Genomic DNA, 19,684 nt, shown 5'->3' on the forward strand with positions numbered 1-19,684 from the left:
TCTGTTTTCTTACAGTTAATACTAACAGCCTTATTTACTTTTTCACAGCATCTCTTCTGAATTAGCTATTACACAAACAGACGGACAAATCAGTTTTCTTTTCTATGAAGTTGTTTCGTGTTTTGATATTATGAAATGTAATACTTTTAGTATTGTAACGCTTACCAGATGAAATAATTCCGTTACTAATGATAAATTTCTTTTAACTGTTTCTGGCAGATGTTGCTAATATCGAGATACATGTTAAATTACACAATCAGTTAGTGATCGAAACTGATCAAAGGATTGAATTAATGCGCCTACCTATTATTAGTGTGCAATCTTGTATTAAGTATCGTGTAATATTTGTGCAACATATTTTTGTGTCCATGTGCCACAACGTACGTGCCTATGCACTCATTTTAATTTGTAACCTTTGTAGTAATAACTGGACCTTTGTCTTTTAATTAACTGTAGTTTTGTTACACAACTTAGTACTTAAACACTTTTCCAAAAATGCATTAGAACTAACTTCACACAGTTCATCTTGTAGTTTTGCTTTCGATATTAAGACTAAAACGTATTTGTAAACGCCACTCTAGAAGGTTTGTATAATCTCCATAACGAATATGAGTTAGCAATAAATGATGATGACTAGCTGTCTTCCCTCTAGTTTATCACGTTAAAATTATGAACAGCTTGCGCAGGTAACCCTCGAGTAAACTTTGCACAGATTTCAACAAACAAACAAGTCAGGTTCGAATAAGAATCGTCCAAACTGTGTTTATATTCTTGAACCATAATTTTAGCAGGTATAGAAATTATTTTTATATGAGTTTTTCTGCGAAACGTTTAAATAAAAACAAAAATTGAATAATATTGCATTAAAGCCGTCATGGATGGTCTCGTGCGGTTCTTTGTTTTGTTTGTTTGTTTGTTTTGAATTTCGCACAAAGCTACTCGAGGGCTATCTGTGCTAGCCGTCCCTAATTTAGCAGTGTAAGACTAGAGGGAGGACAGCTAGTCATCACCACCCACCGCCAACTCTTGGGCTACTCTTTTACCAACGAAAAGTGGGATTGACCGTAACATTATAACGCCCTCACGGCTGGGAGGGCGAGCATGTTTGGCGCGACGCAGGCGCGAACTCGCGACCCTCGGATTACGAGTCGCGCGCCTTACGCGCTTGGCCATGCCGGGCCCGTGCGGTTCTTAATGAAACACTTTAGAAATGATCACACCAATACATAGATATGTGACAAATACACTCTTATATAACATTGGGAATAATTATAGAAACAAACTGGTGATACACATGTAGGAGTCGCGAGCAATGTGTAATTGCAACTATATGAAGCTACACGAGGGCTATCTGCGCTAGCCGTCCCTAATTTAGCAGTGTAAGACTAGAGGGAAGGCGGCTAGTTATCACCACCCACCGACAACTCTTAGGCTAATCTTTTACCAACGAATAATGGGATTGATCGTCACGTTATAACGCCCCCACGGCTGAAAGGGCGAGCATGTTTGATGCGACAGGGATTCGAACCCACGACCCTCAAATTAGGAGTAGAAATAGTTTGACCACTTGTGCTTATATAAATATTACGCCGCTGTAGCAGTTTTATTGTTTGAATAAAAACTAATCACAATGTAAATGTAAAGCACGTGATTATTTGGTGAAGTTAATTTTAACTGCAATAGAAAGACAGAAATTGCATTGCATTTGGTACTTATTTGATTCACTGTTTCTGCAAATTATTTTCAATGATGAACGTATCACGGATACTTAATTTACAGAACTCTCAATGAATTCCAAAAATAACAATGATAAATTTATGCGCTAGTACCATTAAACTGAAGAGAGAGATTTGAAACATGCATACAATAATATCTATCGATAGTTCTTTTCTATCTAAAGAAATCAGTGGCAATCGATCCGTAATCCCGAAAACATGAATAATATTCGCAATATCGCACTTGAAATTTCTTTACTTATCTTCGATTCACTGCAGATTTGCCTTTTCGTTTTACTCTGTTATTTTTATTACTGAGTTTCTTGTATTTTACCAAATGGTAAAGAAATAGCCATTCGGCTAACCCACGAGACGCTATTCTGCTGTCACAGTTCATCAGAATGGTCATAACTTGTTAACTGTAGTATTGTGGACGACACTTGACCATTTGCTTTCATCTATCGTTATTCTAGTTCCCTCACCTCCTGCTTTGTGAAAGCTTGTGCTCGAGACAGTCATTAGTTTTCTTATCCGTGATACTTTTTATTATTCGTTTTTTTTTTTTTTTTTTCAGTGTCGCATTGAGTGAAGCTCAACTTGTATTACTGCCGCCATCGACCCTCTTCCCATCTGTTTGATTAACGTTCTGGAAAGTTCTGCATAAACGAACAACGTTAAACATCAATAGTGCACTCTGTGCCTTTTGATTAATCGAAATTTTAGGTAACCTGAAATTCTCTGTGTTCAATAAGCAATTTATCATCCTTGTTTTCTATAACATTTTGCTTCATTTATTAAAGTTTTATCTGACAAGTTTAAATTTATATAATTATATGTATGTGTGCATGTGTATATAGCTAATTTAATAACTTTAGCAGCGACTAAAGTGTGTGTGAATATATATATATATATATTAATTTAATTTTTAACAAGTAATTTTATGATCTGATCTTTATAACAAACAAATCATTGTTGTGACAGTAATTTCTCGAGATTCAAATGTTTATATTTCTAATCCAAAGTAGTTTGATAACAGAGCACCGAGAATACTGCGCTGTACTTGAATTAAAAAATTTAAAATATTTCCAGTCCCACCAATAAAAAGTTTGTTTGTAGTACAATGCTACACAATGTGCTGCTTAGGCTTTGTCCCCCGCGGATATCGAACATCCGATTTTTTGCATTATAAACCATCAGACTTTAGGAGAATGAAAGGAAAAATAACTACAATATTTATTTTCGTGAATATGAAAATGTATGAAGGCCCCCAAAGACACAGCTGTATTTCTGCGGACTTATAATGCTGGAAACCGGCTTTCGATACTAGTGGTGGGCATAGCCAGTTGTGAAGGTTTTTGATTAACTTCAAACAAACAAACTATATGTATAATTTTAATTTATTTATTGTTGTAGGTCAAAATATGATATTAAAAATTGCACAGTTGTATTAGCAAATAAACTTTATTGATGTATACAAAGACAAATGATGTATTTTCAAAACTAAAACGAAACTCGCTCGGTTTCGAAAAACAGATGATGTTATGAATAGGTTATGTGAGACAATATCTTTAGTAAACTGGGTTAAATATAAAGTATATACAGCATAAGTCTTGTGGTAACAGAAAGTATAAAGGATATACAACACAAGTCATGTGGTAAAAGAAAATATAAAGGATATACAACATAACTCACGTGGAAACAGAGAATGTAAAGGGCATACAACGTAAGTAGTGTGGTAACAATAGACACCAAAGTTTCTTAATCTGAACTTGTTTTATCAATAAAAATATAGCATTTAAAGTTTTCTTTAATAACACTATGTAACACAAATTTTGTTCCTGGGTAGTATGCGTTATTTCTTAATTGCTTATCTTGTAAAAGTACAGAAAATGGCCATTATTCCCTTCAAACTTTGCTTTTGTGACCTGGATAATGAAATTTAAAAATTAACCTATTTTCTATGTAGAAACAGGCAAATTTGCACATTTTCATTTACATAAGGTCTGAATAAAACAACATATGAATAAAGATTTACATGTTTTTAAACTAAAGTCATACAAAAATGTTTAGAAGTGAGTAGTTTTTTGAGATTTGCGACTGTAATGTAAATCACTTTCACGTATCAACCCCTAGATAAAGTTTCCCATCATGTTTTCGTTATATGCTCTTTGGTAGCAGCGTTCAAAGTCCAGTATATCTTGGTGGAAGCGCTCGCCTTGCTCCTCTGAGTATACTGTCATGTTCTCTTTGAATTTATCAAGATGAGCGTCAAGGATATGGACTTTAGGGGACATCCTGCAGCCCATTTTGCCGTAGTTCTTCAGCAGAGCCTCAACCAGTTCTACATAATTTTTGGCATTGTGATTGCCCAAAAAGCCCCGAACCACTGTGACAAAGCTGCCCAAGCTTTTTTTTTTCCCTTCTTACTGAGCTTCTTGGGGAATTCTGTGCACTCCAGGCTCTTTTTTTTGTGGTCCAACGAAGACACCAGCTTTGACCTTTGCCTCAGACAGCTTAGGAAAGAAGTCTCGAAGTTACTTGAAGACTGTAAACTCCTTATTAAGAGCTGTAACAAATTGTTTCATAAGACCCAATTTTATGTGCAGTGGTGGGAACAACACCTTTTGAAGGTCCACTTGAGGCTCACACTTGACAATGTGCCTCCCCACAGAGAACTCGGTCCGTTGTGGCCAGTGCTTCCTGTTGTAGTGCGCTGCGGTGACCCTGCTGTCCCAAAGGCAAAGATAACAGGGAAACTTGGTAAAGCCTCCTTGGAGACCCATCAGGAATGCTACCATTTTGAAGTTTCCGATAACCTCCCAGCCATACCCATCATACTTTAAGACTTCTAGCAAGGTCTTGACGTTGTTGTATTCCTCTTTGAGGTGCACCGAATGACCCAGGGAAAGAGACGGATACTTATTCCCGTTATGGAGCAGCACAGCTTTGAGGCTACTGGATGTGTTTGGAGAATGCTTGCAACTTCTTGATGCCATTTCTGATAAAATCAGTTAGGTCTATGTGTTCACTTAGGCAGCTAGAACTAAACTGAAGTGATGAGTGGTGAGCCCCTGTATATATATTACTATGGAAAGTTCTAGAAAATTCTCGTAAGTTCTACAATATTCTCGAAAGTTTTTGAAAATTCTTGTGAGTTCGAGAAAATTCTCTATCAGCTACTCAGCACTGAGTCTACCTAGAATGTTCTGAAAAATAGGTAAATTTGAAATTTTCATTACCCAGGTCATAAAAGCAAAGTTTGACGAGAAAAATAGGTCTTTTTCCATATACTTTAGGCATAAGTAATTGGGAAGTAACACTTTCTGCCCAGGAACAAGAAAAAGTAGAAATGTTGTTACATAGTGTAATTGTTTTATTTAATCGGTTTAGCTATGACTGGTAACATACAAATGTCTAAATTATATATAAAAATGTCTACTTATTTGATCTCATGCCGTGGTTTTGTATTTATTTCATTCTCAGATATCGGTAGTAACAGTAGTTTTATCACTTTTCTTAATAGGAAAACCAGCGTGAAAGGTTGACAAGGAAAGTGGAAACTCCGAACGTTATTATTCAGCTAATGTTGAAATTTTAAGTAAAACAGGTAATACAGGTATGTGTGTATGTTAGATGCATTATTAATCTTAGACCAGTTGTTAAAACTACTTGAAGGTTTACTTTTTCAACAACTTTTTTTATGCTCTGGTCAGTGTCAACAATAAAATGTATGACAACACTGTACAGATAAGCTTTTTGTTGGAATCAGTTTCGTGTCTATTTTTATAATTAATTGCACATCCATACTTTTACGTTAAATTTGGGATATAGTATTTCGATGTCATGCATTGTAAGATATGGCTCACGTTAGTCATATAAACAGTTTCAAATGTCTTTCAGTTACATTTTTATCAGTCACAACGGGTTTAAAAGAATTTAAATGGTATCATGTTTCTTTGATGTGTGCACTCGAATGAGTGCAATTTGTCGAGATTTGTTCTATGTAAAACAGAATACGCATCAGTTAGGGAAACAACCTTTTCAGATGGGTTGACTTTATAGATGTGATATTAATTCCAGAACATTGAATAGTATATGATAGTTATATCTATTTACATATTCCTGTATTTATTCATTGTCAATCTGTTTTGGCCAGTCGTTAGTACTTTCCAAATGTGTTTTGCAAAAACATTAAAATAGAAGCAGTGAGACACGTGAATACGGCAGTTAACACAAGACTGTATGCTATTCAGTGTGTCAATACTCGAGCGTTGTTATTACAATCCGCTGTGTTGAAATAAGATGTAGGGAGCATCTATACAATCATAGTTTATGACGTGACATTTACATAGTATTCTTACATTACTGTGCAACATATACAGTATATATAATACATGCAATAAATTTGACGTTCTCAGGAGTGTAGTTTTGGTTTGTTTGTTTTTTATTTCGCGCAAAGCTACACGAGGGCTATCTGCACTAGCAGTGTAAGACTAGAGGGAAGGCAGCTAATCATCACCACCCACCGCCAACTCTTGGGCTACGCTTTTACCAACGAATAGTGGGAATAACCGTAACAGTATCACGCCCCCACGGCTGAAAGGGCGAGCATGTTTGGTGCGACGGGGATTCGAACCCGCGACCCTCGGATTACGAGTCGAGTGCCTCAACCACCTGACCATGCTAGGGCCGTTTTGGTTTGTAAAAAGCAGTAACTTTTCAGGAAACATTGTTATAAATATTGTTATTCGATGTAGCAATCAACTCCTTTAATGTTATTGTTTGTAATTTGTGTGGGCACACTTAGAACTCTCTTGTATATTTGGCTCACAAATAGAGTCTATATTTCTTTAGTTATTTCTCAGAAGAAAGGCACAGACTCGATTCGTAAATGTGTTTATATATGCTTACTCTGTGCAGTGATATTTTGTACAACACATTTAACTATTCCAAAGGTCCATGTGATTTTTCGCGATTTGATTAAACTGTTTTTGTTTTTTTTAATTTCGCGCAAAGCTACTCGAGGGCTATCTGCGCTAGCCGTCTTTAATTTAGCAGTGTAAGACTAGAGGGAGGGCAGCTAGTTATCTCCACCCACCGCCAACTCTTGGGCTACTCTTTTACCAACGAATAGTGGGATTGACTGTCACATTATAACGCCCCTACGGCTGAAAGGGTGGGCATGTTTGTTGCGACGGGAATTCGAACCCGCGACCCTCAGATTACAAGTTGAACGCCTTAACACATTTGGCCATGCCGGGCACATATTAAACTGTTAATACTGTAAGTGTTTTAACGTCTCACAGCAATACGAATGACTCATCAAACATAGGTTTTTTTAAACCTCCAAACTGCGTTACTTAAAAATGAATTGAAAGTTACATGTAATAATACGATCAAATACAAACTATTATTTATCTAGAATTAGCTTTTAGGAATTACAATATTATTTATTTATTTATAATAAAAACATTTGAATAATGTATACTCAACGATAATTATGAACCACATAATTGAAAAATAACCGGTCGGGTATAGTTATATGTTGCAAAAAGTTATTATCCAAAGAATTTGGTAAGGACAGATAAGTTTCATAAAATAATGTAAAATAAAATTCTTGAAAGAACTTAGAATATGTTCGCTTAACGTTTTGCAAGAACTTATGATTATTACTTATAATGATGCCCCCCAGTGGCCCAGCGGACTTACAACGCTAAAATCCGGGTTTCGATTCGATACCCGTGGTGGGCAGAGCACAGAGAACCCATTGTGTAGCTTTGTGCTTAATTCAAAACAACAACTTATAATGATGTAAATAAAAGACAACGCTAAAATCCGGGTTTCGATACCCGGGTGGGCATAGCAAAGATAGCCCATTGAGTAGCTTTGTAGTTAATTCAAAACACCAACTTATAAGGATGTAAATAAAAGACAACGTTAAAATCCAGATTTCGATACCCGTGGTGGGCAGAGCACAGATAGCCCATTGTGTAGCTTTGTGCTTTATTCAAAACAACAATCAAAACAACAACTTATAATGATGTAAAGAGTGTATAAACTTATGGTAATGTCACGTTTAGTGTGATAAATAGAAGTTTCTAAAAGGAGTAAAAATGTGTATTATATCTTTATTCTCTACTTTATTGATTAAGAAAACATTAACCAGGAAAAGAACAGATTTGTATATATTTTAAATGTTAATTTGCATAATCAGTTGGCTACATAACAGAGTTTTGATATATAAAAAGTACAGAAAAATGAAACGAAGACGCATGTACATTTTGTTCAATCGTAGATTAGTCTGACATGTCGGGCTACATATCGTAGTGTCCACATTTTAAGAGATGATGTCACTGAATACCATCCACCACTCTATTCGCTGAAAAAAGGGTTTAAAAACAACGGTTAAACCCTTTATTTAGTTCCAACAGCTGGAGAAAAATGTTATTGAAGTGGGTACTGCTGTTTACTTTCTGATAAGTAGTTCAGTGAGGGACAGCTGTACCTAAATTTTAAGGGTTACTCATATGACTATTTATCCCTGTGCTTGTAAGGTGGTCATGGCTAATTGGACCTCTACCTTACCGAGTTCCTAAATTAGTAATGTATTATCAATACTGGTTATGTCCACGCTCTATTTATGTTAGATAATACAGTGCTGAAGCGAACGATCGTGTCGTTGTATCCTTCAATACAGTCAGTTGAAAACTAGTTAACCTGCGATGGATAAATATGTATTCAAGTACAGTTTTATTACCTCTCTGATTAAATTAATTAATATCTTCAGTTTAATGAGTACTGGTATTTTTGTGCTTCAGAAACAAACAGGATCTACTTGACGTTTTAACCTTTATTGTTGCGTAATTCTAAAGAACCATTTTGAAGACTTCTATTTCTTTTTGAAGTTTGATCTTCAGAAACATGAGCAGTGCGAAAGAGGAAGTCGTTTGAGCGTAGGCCCTGCTGAGAATAGAGAACACTTGTACAGTTGATGGTTTTCTTTCATTTATAGTCTCGTACGAGAGGACTTCCAAGAAGACTCGAGGATGGCTGATTCCCACCTGTAAGTAAACGTTGAGTTTATATTTTTTATTATCTTTAAATGTACACAAAACATTAATCTCTGTATATTATTACTACATTTATAAGGCGGCAGTTTCATTTGGAAAGATCTACGTTAAAAAGTGTGAAACTGACGTTCTAAGAAGGTTAGTTGGGGACCGACTTACTCCACGTTTATAATTAAATTGTTTCAACAGACTGTAAGTGTTTGCATGGATGGATAAATAGATAGAATATCACATCTAATATTAGGAATTTATTTTTTAAAAAACGAAATTAGTTTGCACTATTTCACATTATACGTTGCATCAGGCGTTAGTAAAAGTACTTAACAACCTGTTATTCGGTCATATTCCAAACAAAACAATTTTCTGCATTGTGTTTCTTTACATTTGCAGTTCTCGTCTTTATAATTTTATTTCACAGATATAAAAAAATGAACTTAATAAACAAAAACAAATCTGTTTGAAACACAGTAATAATTCTTCATCATTTATCCTTGTAATTCAAAAATATTTCGGCCTTAAATTAAACTTAGATACATAGAACATCGTTTATTAATAAGGGGAAAGAAGACCAAGTGAAACTATTAAACTGCTGGCAAAATAAGCAATTATCTTTAGGAAAGAGAGAGAAATTGGGCGAGCGAGGAAATTACATTACTTGTTGGTTTTAAGGAAAAGAGAAAACCTCAGCACAGGAAATTAGTTGACTCACGGAAAATAATAATTGTTTTTGTGAGAACATTTGTTTGGCGAATTTTGCGCGTCATTAATTCTCTAAAAGTTTTTGAGGTAAAATTAATTTATATATTTTGTATGTTGATATTAGACAACACTTTGACATTAAACTTCGTTCAGAAACATATCATGATGAATTGACGGTTAGTCTTTCAAAAATGTCGTGTCTGGTTATTATTATATGTGTTTTCATAACCTAAAAGCCTTTAGAATGACGTATATGCCTACTAAATGCTATTCAAAAACTCAGTTCAACAAACTGAAAAACTGAAAGATATTTTACGTGCATTATTTACAAGAAAAGCTAGTCAGTCTTTTGTTCTAACGTCACGTTATGTATAACATAACTATGGCAGTGCCAATCTACCACAAGCCAAAACGCTAATTACTGGATAGCGTTTGGCGCCCTTAATAATAGTAATAATAAAGGGAAACCCCTTTTACATTTGTCGATCTTTGTCAATATTTTTGTTGTTCAACAATTAATTTTATCAGGTCAATCAAGAAAAAAAAAGTCTCGCTGAAAAAAAATGCTTGAATAAATGACTTAGTTTGTTATTAGACACACTGGAATATATTACAAATGTCGTATGGAGGTTTTCCAATACTGTATTCAACACAAGGAGTAATATGGTGTTAAAATATAATAATGGCTGTTATGGTAGACAAAGGTGAACATTAAACACAAGTACCAATTAATTAGATAATAAAGATGTCTATAGCAAGGTTGGCATTTTATAGGCGGAAGTGACATCAAGTCATGACACATGAAGACAGAACTTGGGGTTAGGGGGGGGGTAGGATGTCATCAAACATGACGAGGTCATAGTTCTAAAAGTTACCACCAAAGGGCGCGTTGCAAGGTCACCATAACCCGCAAGCATGAAGTGGAAAGCGTGTTTCTACATACCATCATAGTACCAAATTGTGTCACCAAGGCCTATTGCTGCTGCAACGTTGATTGATTGCGTAATAGTATCACGATGCATGGCCCGGCATGGCCGAGTGCGTTAGGCGTACGACTCGTAATCTGAGGGTCGCGGGTTCGCATCCCAGTCGCGCTAAACATGCTTGCCCTTTCAGCCGTGGGGGCGTTATAATGTGACGGTCAATCCCACTATTCGTTGGTACAAGAGTAGCCCAAGAGTTGGCGGTGGGTGGTGATGACTAGCTGCCTTCCCTCTAGTCTTACACTGCAAAATTAGGGACGACTCAGGCTTCTCCTCCTGGTTGGGGGTTGTGCAGTAGGCTAACAATCTGCTCACTTAAAAAACCAGCCTGTTAATGAATCCGCAAGCGATTGGGGCCCTATGTTCCTTCATGGAATCGAGTGGCATAATAATAACCACGACGCAGAGTTCAAAACATGTCTCAACAAATATTTATTAATTAATTCGTCTGAAAAAAGATTATATCTTGCTTACTCAAGTGATTCAAGATTTCAGTAATATTATTATAACAGAATATCTGGACACAACAATTATTTTTAATAATTCATTTTCTCACAGTTAAGAGTTTTAAATCTGATCTACATAAAAAAGGCATATCTATTAAAGGTGTATTAGCATGAAAACGTTTTACAACAAAATTATTGAACAGACATATCATTATTTCTTTATAATTTAGATAGGAGTGTTCGTTTCGACACATGTCGACAATGATAATAAACATAATATCAAATGATATATACAATATTGTCCATACACAGATAAATACGTTCCTTGCAGTTCTTTTTAGTTGTTAATCCATGTTCGACAATTTACTTTGTGAATTTTCAGTTGTGGAGATTATATGAAGGTAATCGCAGTGAATCAAAGTATTCTCCTTTTTCATTTCGACCAAAATAAATACAGACCCAGTAACTACTGGCTTTATGACTCAGATGAAGGTTGACAATATATAACTGTTTCTTTGAATGATCCGATAGTTTATCACTGGCAAATACGCCTCCAATCTCTTTTCATGTACACAACTCTTGCGAAAGTATCGAATAAATTTCTAACATGTTTATATCTTGTTAGATATTTTGAAACTGAATTACATGCACAAAGCTATGAAACATTATTTAGTGAAACTGAAAAACAGTGGCGACCGAGTAACGCACTCTGGAAGACGCGTCCTCTGGTAACAACGTTTGGAATTATTACCGTATCATCTTTGATGACATTACCCCTCCTCCCTCTCCAATGGGCCCGGCATGGCCTAGCGCGTTAAGGCGTGCGCTTCGTAATCTGAGGGTCGCGGGTTCAAAAACAAACAAACCCTCTCCAATTTCCGTTTTCGTGTAACATGACGTGACGTCACTTCCACTAGTGAAGTACCAGCCGTACTTCCAATGTTGGACATGGGAGCTAAAATCTGAATCAAAGATTTATTTGTTTTGAATTTTCGCACAAAGCTACTCGAGGGCTATCTGTACTAGCCGTCCCTAATTTTGCAGTGTAAGACTAGAGGGAAGGCAGCTAGTCATCACCACCCACCGCCAACTCTTGGGCTACTCTTTTACCAACGAAAGGTGGGATTGACCGTCACATAATAACGCCCCCACGGCTGGGAGTGCGAGCATGTTTAGCGCGACTCGGATGCGAACCCGCGACCCTCAGATTACGAGCGCATGCCTTAACGCGCTCGGCCATGCCGGGCCCAAAGATTTATACTTGCTACTATGCCCCTCAGTGGCACAACGAAGTGAAGTGTCTGTGGACTAGCAACACTAGAAGTCAGGTTTCGATACTATACTCGTTTGAACATTTTTGCTTGATACTAGTTGTTTGTTATTAACACAAAGCTACACAAACTAGTACTTGTGCTCTGCTCATCACGGGTATCCAAAATCGGTTTTTAGTAGTGTGAGTCCATAGATATAACACTGGCCAATGGTGTGATATTGATACAAACAAGTGGGTTGAAAAAATGTCAAGAGCTGTGTAAATGATTATATTGAAAAGTTTTTTTATTCGTGAAATGAAATTTCATAGTTCAGCTATTAACATGACATAAGCTATACAGTTCACAACAGTTCGAAGCATATTACTTGCATTGTCTTAAAGATGTTCTTAGGTCTTTTAAATATCTTCCAGAAAAAGTCGTTTTTTAATTGACAAACTAATTAATTGTTCTAGCAAAGCGAGTTGAAAATTGATTTTATTTTTAGACAGTTAAACCTGTGCTTTTGGTTATATCTTTATTCGACATATAATTCAGAATGATATTTAATTTAAACGAAAAATAGAAAATTTTATTTTCAATCAAAGTTTCTGCTATTTAACGCCTTTGCTGAAAGTATTTTTCATTGGAAGAAGTTTAAAATAGTTGCATTAAATATCCATGCTCGCCCTTTCAGCCGTGAGGACATTATAATGTTTGGTCAATCCCATTATTCATCGAAAAAAAGAGTAGCCCAAGAGTTGGCTGTGGATGATGATGACTAGCCTTACACTGCTAAATTAGGGACAACTAGCGCAGATAGCTCTAGTGTAGTTTTAAAAACAAATATCCATTTCTTGTTTACTGAATTCTTAACCATACAGCGAGCAATTCTTATCATTCCTAACATTGCAAATTTTTGTAATATTTCTGAAAACATCAAATATTGTTTGTTTGTAACTGTCTGGCACCCTATAAAATGTCTTCCTATTTTGTTTCGAAAAATTATTTGTCATATAGTTTAGTGTAACTTACGATTTACTCTAATATCGGTTTAACTCAGCCCAGTGTGTAGTTAACGTGCCGAACTGTGCAACTTATGGTCTGAGGTTCGCATCTCTTTACCGCTAAACAACAACAAAAAAAAAGCCATTCGCACTCTGGATCAGTGGGTGCGTTATAAAGGCGTCAAAATCCCACTTTGTCAGCGGCTGGTGTTAAATCTAGCTGGTTTCCCTCTAGTTTATCGTTTCAAAACAACCGAAGCGGTTATGGCGCAGGCCTGGCATGGCCAGATGGGTTAAGGCGTTCGATGCGGGGGAGGATGGGAAAGAGTAGAGACAAAGATGTTACTAGAAACGATGACATTCTAGTGCCACCAAGCTGGATCAGAAAGTGCTGATGCCATGTAATTACGTCATCAGAAAGGGCGCGTTGCTAGGCCGTCATGACAGGAGGCCATGACGTCATAGACAGTGTCGCACACGACACGTATGAACGTGTCTCAACATGCCTAGATTTAACATAGACAGTGACGCACACGACACATATGAACGTGTCTCAACATGACTAGATTTAATACAATCGGTTTAAAACACTAGTTCATTAATTCTCTATTCAATAACATTTCCTGACCATTTATATGTAAATCATCCAGAAAAAAGGACTGTTAAAACTAGTCCATTATTTCTATCTTTAATTAATTTCCTGACCATTTATATGTAAATCGTCTACCAAAAGATGTTTATTTAAACATGTATTAAACAAAACTTAGTTTCACTAGTTTGACGCTATGCTATCAGTATAACTTGACAAAATATATCATTTTACACGTTACTTTACAGTTTTAAAACATCGATTTAATTTTACTTTTTTGTATTCTCAAGACGGCTGATATGGATAATAAAACTTAAACTAAAATAAAGTACAGAACAACGTTTCGACCTTTTAAAGATGGCCTAAGGATGTGAAAACATTGTTCTGTACTTTATTTCATTAAAGTTTTAATACCAGTACCAGCCATCTTGAGAATATATTTTTACTTCAAGTGGGTTTCTCGTCATCACGAATTCTACTTGTTAATAACCACATAAACGGATGAAATGTATGAGATTTTATTATACTTTAATACCTAATTATTATTTTCAACATCTCATAATGTTTGGAAAATGATTGTAAGTAGTGTCGTTTAACACTAATTCATTACTTCTGTATTTAGTTACATTTCCTGATATTTATATCTAAATCATCCTGAAAAGAAAAACATTTAAAATTTATTTCTTCATAGAGTGACTTCACGCTATCACAAATATTTAATTTTACGTATGTTACTTTATAGTTTTATCACACATAAGTTTCACGGGGGTGGACACTATAATTCCACATATGATTACGTCATTAATGTCTGGGTTTAATTATGTTAAAACTATTATTTTAACAAAAATCTTTCTGTTCCTAAGATTTCAATTAATTTGCTGTTACCCTTTATTAGAATGAGAATACAACTTACGCTTTTGTTTCAATTACATATATTTATCTGTGTTGCAAGTATACTTTACAAAAATTGGCAATGTTACTAAGGGCTGTATACAGATTTCAATGTACATCTGACAAGGATGTTCCTAAACTTCTCTATGACAGTATAGAGAATATAAATGTGCTTTTCATTTTCTCCTGTGGTTCATTAACACCGTGGAAACATGTTCAGTCTATCTAACCACCTGTACATATTGAACGAATGTTTCACACTATTTCATTTTAACATTTAGTTAATAAACTCTGTAGTAAATAATTTTATTACAAAATAAATGTATTTAATTCCAACTGAAGTATAATAACCCGATTTTTCATAAATCTTTGAGGACTGAACTTTCGGTGACACGTGTTGACAAGGATAATAAGTATAATATATACAATTTTATCCATACGCAGATGAATACGACGTTTGGAGTTTCTTTTTGTCGTAAGTCTATGTGTGACAGTTCTACTTGATAATTTTCTTATATTGAGGTTATGTACAGTTAGTCCTAACTGATCAAAATATTTTCATTTCTAATCTCGACCAATGTGAATACAGACCAAGTGGCTGCCAGATTTATGACTCGGATCCAGATTCACGATGTACAATTGTTTTTCTGCACGATCATACAGTTGACCACTAGCAATCACACCTTCAACCTTCTTTCAGATTCACAAATCTTGAGAGGGTATCGAATAAATTTCTAAACTGTCCATAGCTTCTTTTATACAATGTTCCTAGGACAACTGTTGTTTCGCTTTCATAAGTCAACCTTACATCTAATCTGACACACATCCAATATTTGAATGAGGCTAATTCATTTTGCTACAACTAAATATAATAAGCGGATGATTTACCGTTTATCCATCCATTTTCTGTTAAAATTTTATAAATCATTGAAACTTTCTGAACAATATTATGAAATTGTTTTGTTTGTTTTGAATTTCGCACAAAGCTACTCGAGGGCTATCTGCGGTAACCGTCCCTAATTTAGCAGTGTAAGACTAGAAGGAAGGCAGCTAATCATCATCACCCACCGCCAACTCTTGGGCTACTCTTACCAACGAATAGTGGGATTGACCGTAACATTATAACGCCCCCACGGCTGAAAGGGCAAGCATGTTTGACGCGAAGGGAATGCGAACCCGCGACCCTCAGATTACGAGTCGCACGCCTTAACACGTTTGGCCGTGCCGGGCCTCATATTATGAAATATCACATACATAGAACACTAATGGCAAACTAGTTAATCTTTGCCTGTTAGAAATACAAAGTTCGTCACGTGGGAAGGGTATACAGAGAGAAGAAGATATAGAAAAGAGAAAAAGGTTGTTGACCAAATGTGACTAATGAGAAAACGTCACTTTCGAGTTGGCCAGGTCTGTCTCGGATAAAAAAAAATCAATTATAATACACTGCAGTTATCTACGCAATGGGACACTAACTAAAATGATTTATCAGGAGATGCTTATTACATCATTGTCGATTTTGAAAACATTCACTGCAAAGAATACTCTGGTAACCAATAGCTGTAGGCAGTTAGCTTTGATGAAGTAAATAATTATATTTTTATTATTTGAACAAACTTGAAAAATAATTATAATTAATCAGTGATGAAGAGAAAACCCACTTGTAGAGAAAAGTATATATGTAACACGGCTTGTTTGGGTTGAGAAAAAAATAATATAAAAACCATTCCTTGTCAAATATTTTTTTTGACAAGGAATGGTTTAGATATAATTTGAAATAAAAGACAAACGTCGGTAAACAAATGCTTTAGGTCTTTTCGTTCATATATTTTCGGAACATTATCGAGTACTGAAAACAGTAATTAATCAACAGAAATTCCTTAAGGCTAGCGCTGAATGAAATGTTCTTTCGTTAATTTTGCGTGGGAGGCTATTAAAAGCAATACGAACAGTGTTAATACTTAAATGAAAAATTTACGTTTTATGTTTATTTTAGAATTTTGACACAAAGTTACACAAAAACTATTTGCGCAAAGCTAGCACTAATTTTGAACTGATAATTGTACTTTCCATCAGCTTTTGGATACTCTTGTCTTACCAAGTGTGTGTGCGTGTTTTCTTATAGCAAAACCACATCGAGCTATCTGCTGAGCCCACCCAGGGGAATCGAAATCCTGATTTTAGTGTTGTAAATCCTTAGCTTACCGCTGTATTAGCGGGGGGGCACCAAGAAAGTTTTAAATAAATAAGAATCGTAATAATAGGTTTGTTTTGTTTTGAATGCTACACGAGGGCTATCTGCGCTAGCCGTCCCTTATCTTGCAGTGTAAGACTAGAGAGAAGGCAGCTAGTCATCACGACCCACCACCAACTCTTGGGTTAATCTTTTACCAACGAATAGTGGGATTAACCGTAAAGGGCAAGCAATTTTGGTGCGACTGGGATTCGAACAACGTTGTGTAAAGTAAAAGCTATGATCTGTTATTACGGAATACAAGTTTACATGGAAAATGTTTCGACACTTTCACATATCCTCTTCAGTATAAACGTAGACTTAAGAGGACACACAAAAGTGTCGTAACTTGTTTGTTTTGTAATAATGACATCTAACCCTGGAAAATAATTAGTTCGTTGGGAGAAGAAAGTTGTTTCTTTGCTTATCGCTATCCCTTACTTGGAACAAGTTCTTATAACTTTTAACATTCACTTGTGTTTACTTATTTATTTGTAAGACAACCCCCTTCAAACATGTGGTCAGCTATCGGTCAGTTACTTCTTTCTTTCTTTGTGAACCTGACGATGACCGAAGAAGGTTGAAACGTTGTTCGCTCCTCTACATAAACATTTTTTCAACCCAAACTAGCCGTTTTTACAGATATGTGATGTATAAAGCAGAAAGGAATTTTTATGTTACTGACAGCATGATCTGGTTGACCATTCGACATTCAAAACCGGAAGTCTGTATAATTTTTCTCAGTCACGTGGTTGACTGATCTATTGCACAGCGTATAGAAGAATTTGACAGTTTTAATAGGTTGTTTTTACATTTTTGCTTAGTAGTGTAGCAAATTGCTCTATTCTAAATATTTTCTTCCCCTTCACAAAAAATAAACCAGAGAGTAAGTAGTTTCCTTCCCGAGAAATAATGCCACTGTGGGACTATAATTTCAATTAGAGTAGTTGTTTGTGTCGAAACTGAAATACCTAAAGCCCCAAAAGAGACTTATTACAATAAGCCGCAATTTCGGAGCAAATAGGAGGGAAAGGAAGATTTATAATGTATGTATACATATATATATATATAATGATAATAATTTTGATCATTATAGTTTGATCAGTTTTGGTGTATGTTTAAAAGCAACTAATTTTATGTGTTATGTCAGGTAGTATTAACATTTTTGATGACATTAAATATGTTACTCAATGTGCAAATTTATTTAATCAAACGACTTATTTTAGACAGTCAATAAAATGTATGCAATTTCAACTTTTATTTGAATTATTTCAAAACTAGCTGGGGTACCTGTACCCTAGACAGAAATTATGTAAATTCGTGAATAATGAAAGGTTATCTTAGGGAATGAAAAGATGCTTCCCACATTTGTAATTGTAAAAACTCAAAAACGCCCGTAAAAACTGCAAATACAAAATATGAAACCTCAAATTTTGCTGTATATCGAAACGGACCCCCATACTCATTTTAGTGAAGATCCGTCCAAACTCTGCGAAGTAGGTACATGGACATGGGTCCGGAGGGTTAAGGCGTTCGACTCGTAATCTGAGGGTCGCGGGTTCGATTCCCCGTCACACCAGACATGCTCGCCCTTTTAGCCGTGTGAGCGTTATAATGTTATGGTCATTCTCACTATTAGTTGGTAAAAGAGTAGCCCAAGAGTTGGCGGTGGGTGGTGATGACTAACTGCCTCCCCTCTCGTCTTACATTGCTAAGTTAGGGACGGCTAGCGCAGATAGATCTCGTGTAGCTTTGCGCGAAATTAAAAAAAACAAAACAAAAAAAGCAATTAAATCAAATGAATGAATTAATGTATTTAAATAGTAAGCTACTTAACTAGTTTCTGTAAGATTTTATTATTTTGAAACTTTATTTGTCCAATTGTTTGTTTTCAGAATGAAAGTGTAAAAGTGGGATATTAGAATAACGGTAACTTAGTTTACCCAGCTATAAGTTTAAGACGTTGAAAACATATGTAAAACTTAGTCCTACATCGAAAATGTAAGATTAAGTTGTTTATTGTTGTTTTAACTCTAATCTCACGGCCCGGTATGGCCAGGTAGTTAAGGCACTCGACTTGTAATCTAAGGGTTACAGGTTCGAATCCCCGTCACATCAAACATGCTCGCTTTTTCAGCCGTGGGGACGTTCTAATGTTACGATCAATCTCACTATTCGTTGGTAAAAGAGTGTTCCAAGAGTTGGCGGTGGGTGGTGATGAGTAGCTGCCTTCCCTCTAGTCTTACACTGCTAAATTAGGGTTTGTTTGTTTGTTTTGAAATTTCGCACAAAGCTACTCGAGGGCTATCTGTGCTAGCCCTCCCTAATTTAGCAGTGTAAGATTAGAGGGAAGGCAGCTAGTCATCACCACCCACCGCCAACTCTTGGGCTACTCTTTTACCAACGAATAGTGGGATTGATTGTCAAATTATAACGTCCTCACGGCTGAAAGGGCGAGCATGTTTGGCGCGACTCGGGCGCGAACCCGCGACCCTCAGATTACGAAGCGCACGCCTGAACGCGCTAGGCCATGCCAGGCCGCTAACTTAGGGACGGCTACTGCAAATAGTCCTCGAGTAGCTTTGTGCGAAATTCAAAAAACACACTCTAATCTTCAGTGATGTCGAGAAACCCACTTGTTGAGAAATTTATATGCAAAAACGGCTCGTTTGGGTTGAGAAAATATTTTACATAGAAGGTCGAAACGTTGTTCGCTCTTCTATGTAAAATATTTTCTCAACCCAAACGAGCCGTTTTTGCATATAAACACTCTAATCTTATTATTAGTTTTACAGATTTCA

The 19,684-nt window shown here is 35.9% G+C and overlaps 1 protein-coding gene across 48 annotated transcripts in view; it reads left to right on the plus strand.

The window, feature by feature from the left end:
• Positions 1-19,684, plus strand: part of LOC143249631 (catenin delta-2-like) — a 136,749-nt gene that overhangs the window by 71,823 nt on the left and 45,242 nt on the right. For 30 of the 48 annotated variants that reach the window (XR_013027875.1, XR_013027874.1, XR_013027873.1 and 27 more), the window contains 3 exons: positions 2,290-2,438; positions 5,239-5,331; positions 8,621-8,778. Coding sequence is in view for 41 of the 48 variants with exons in the window: in XM_076499851.1 (XP_076355966.1) it covers positions 8,762-8,778 (17 nt within the window). In the remaining 7 variants the exon portion in view is untranslated. The remainder of the gene's footprint in view (positions 1-2,289; positions 2,439-5,238; positions 5,332-8,620; positions 8,779-19,684) is intronic. The other 18 variants (XM_076499823.1, XM_076499831.1, XM_076499837.1 and 15 more) reach the window with 4 other exon arrangements.

The sequence above is a fragment of the Tachypleus tridentatus genome, chromosome 4, assembly GCF_004210375.1.
Source record: "Tachypleus tridentatus isolate NWPU-2018 chromosome 4, ASM421037v1, whole genome shotgun sequence".
Taxonomy (NCBI): domain Eukaryota; kingdom Metazoa; phylum Arthropoda; class Merostomata; order Xiphosura; family Limulidae; genus Tachypleus; species Tachypleus tridentatus.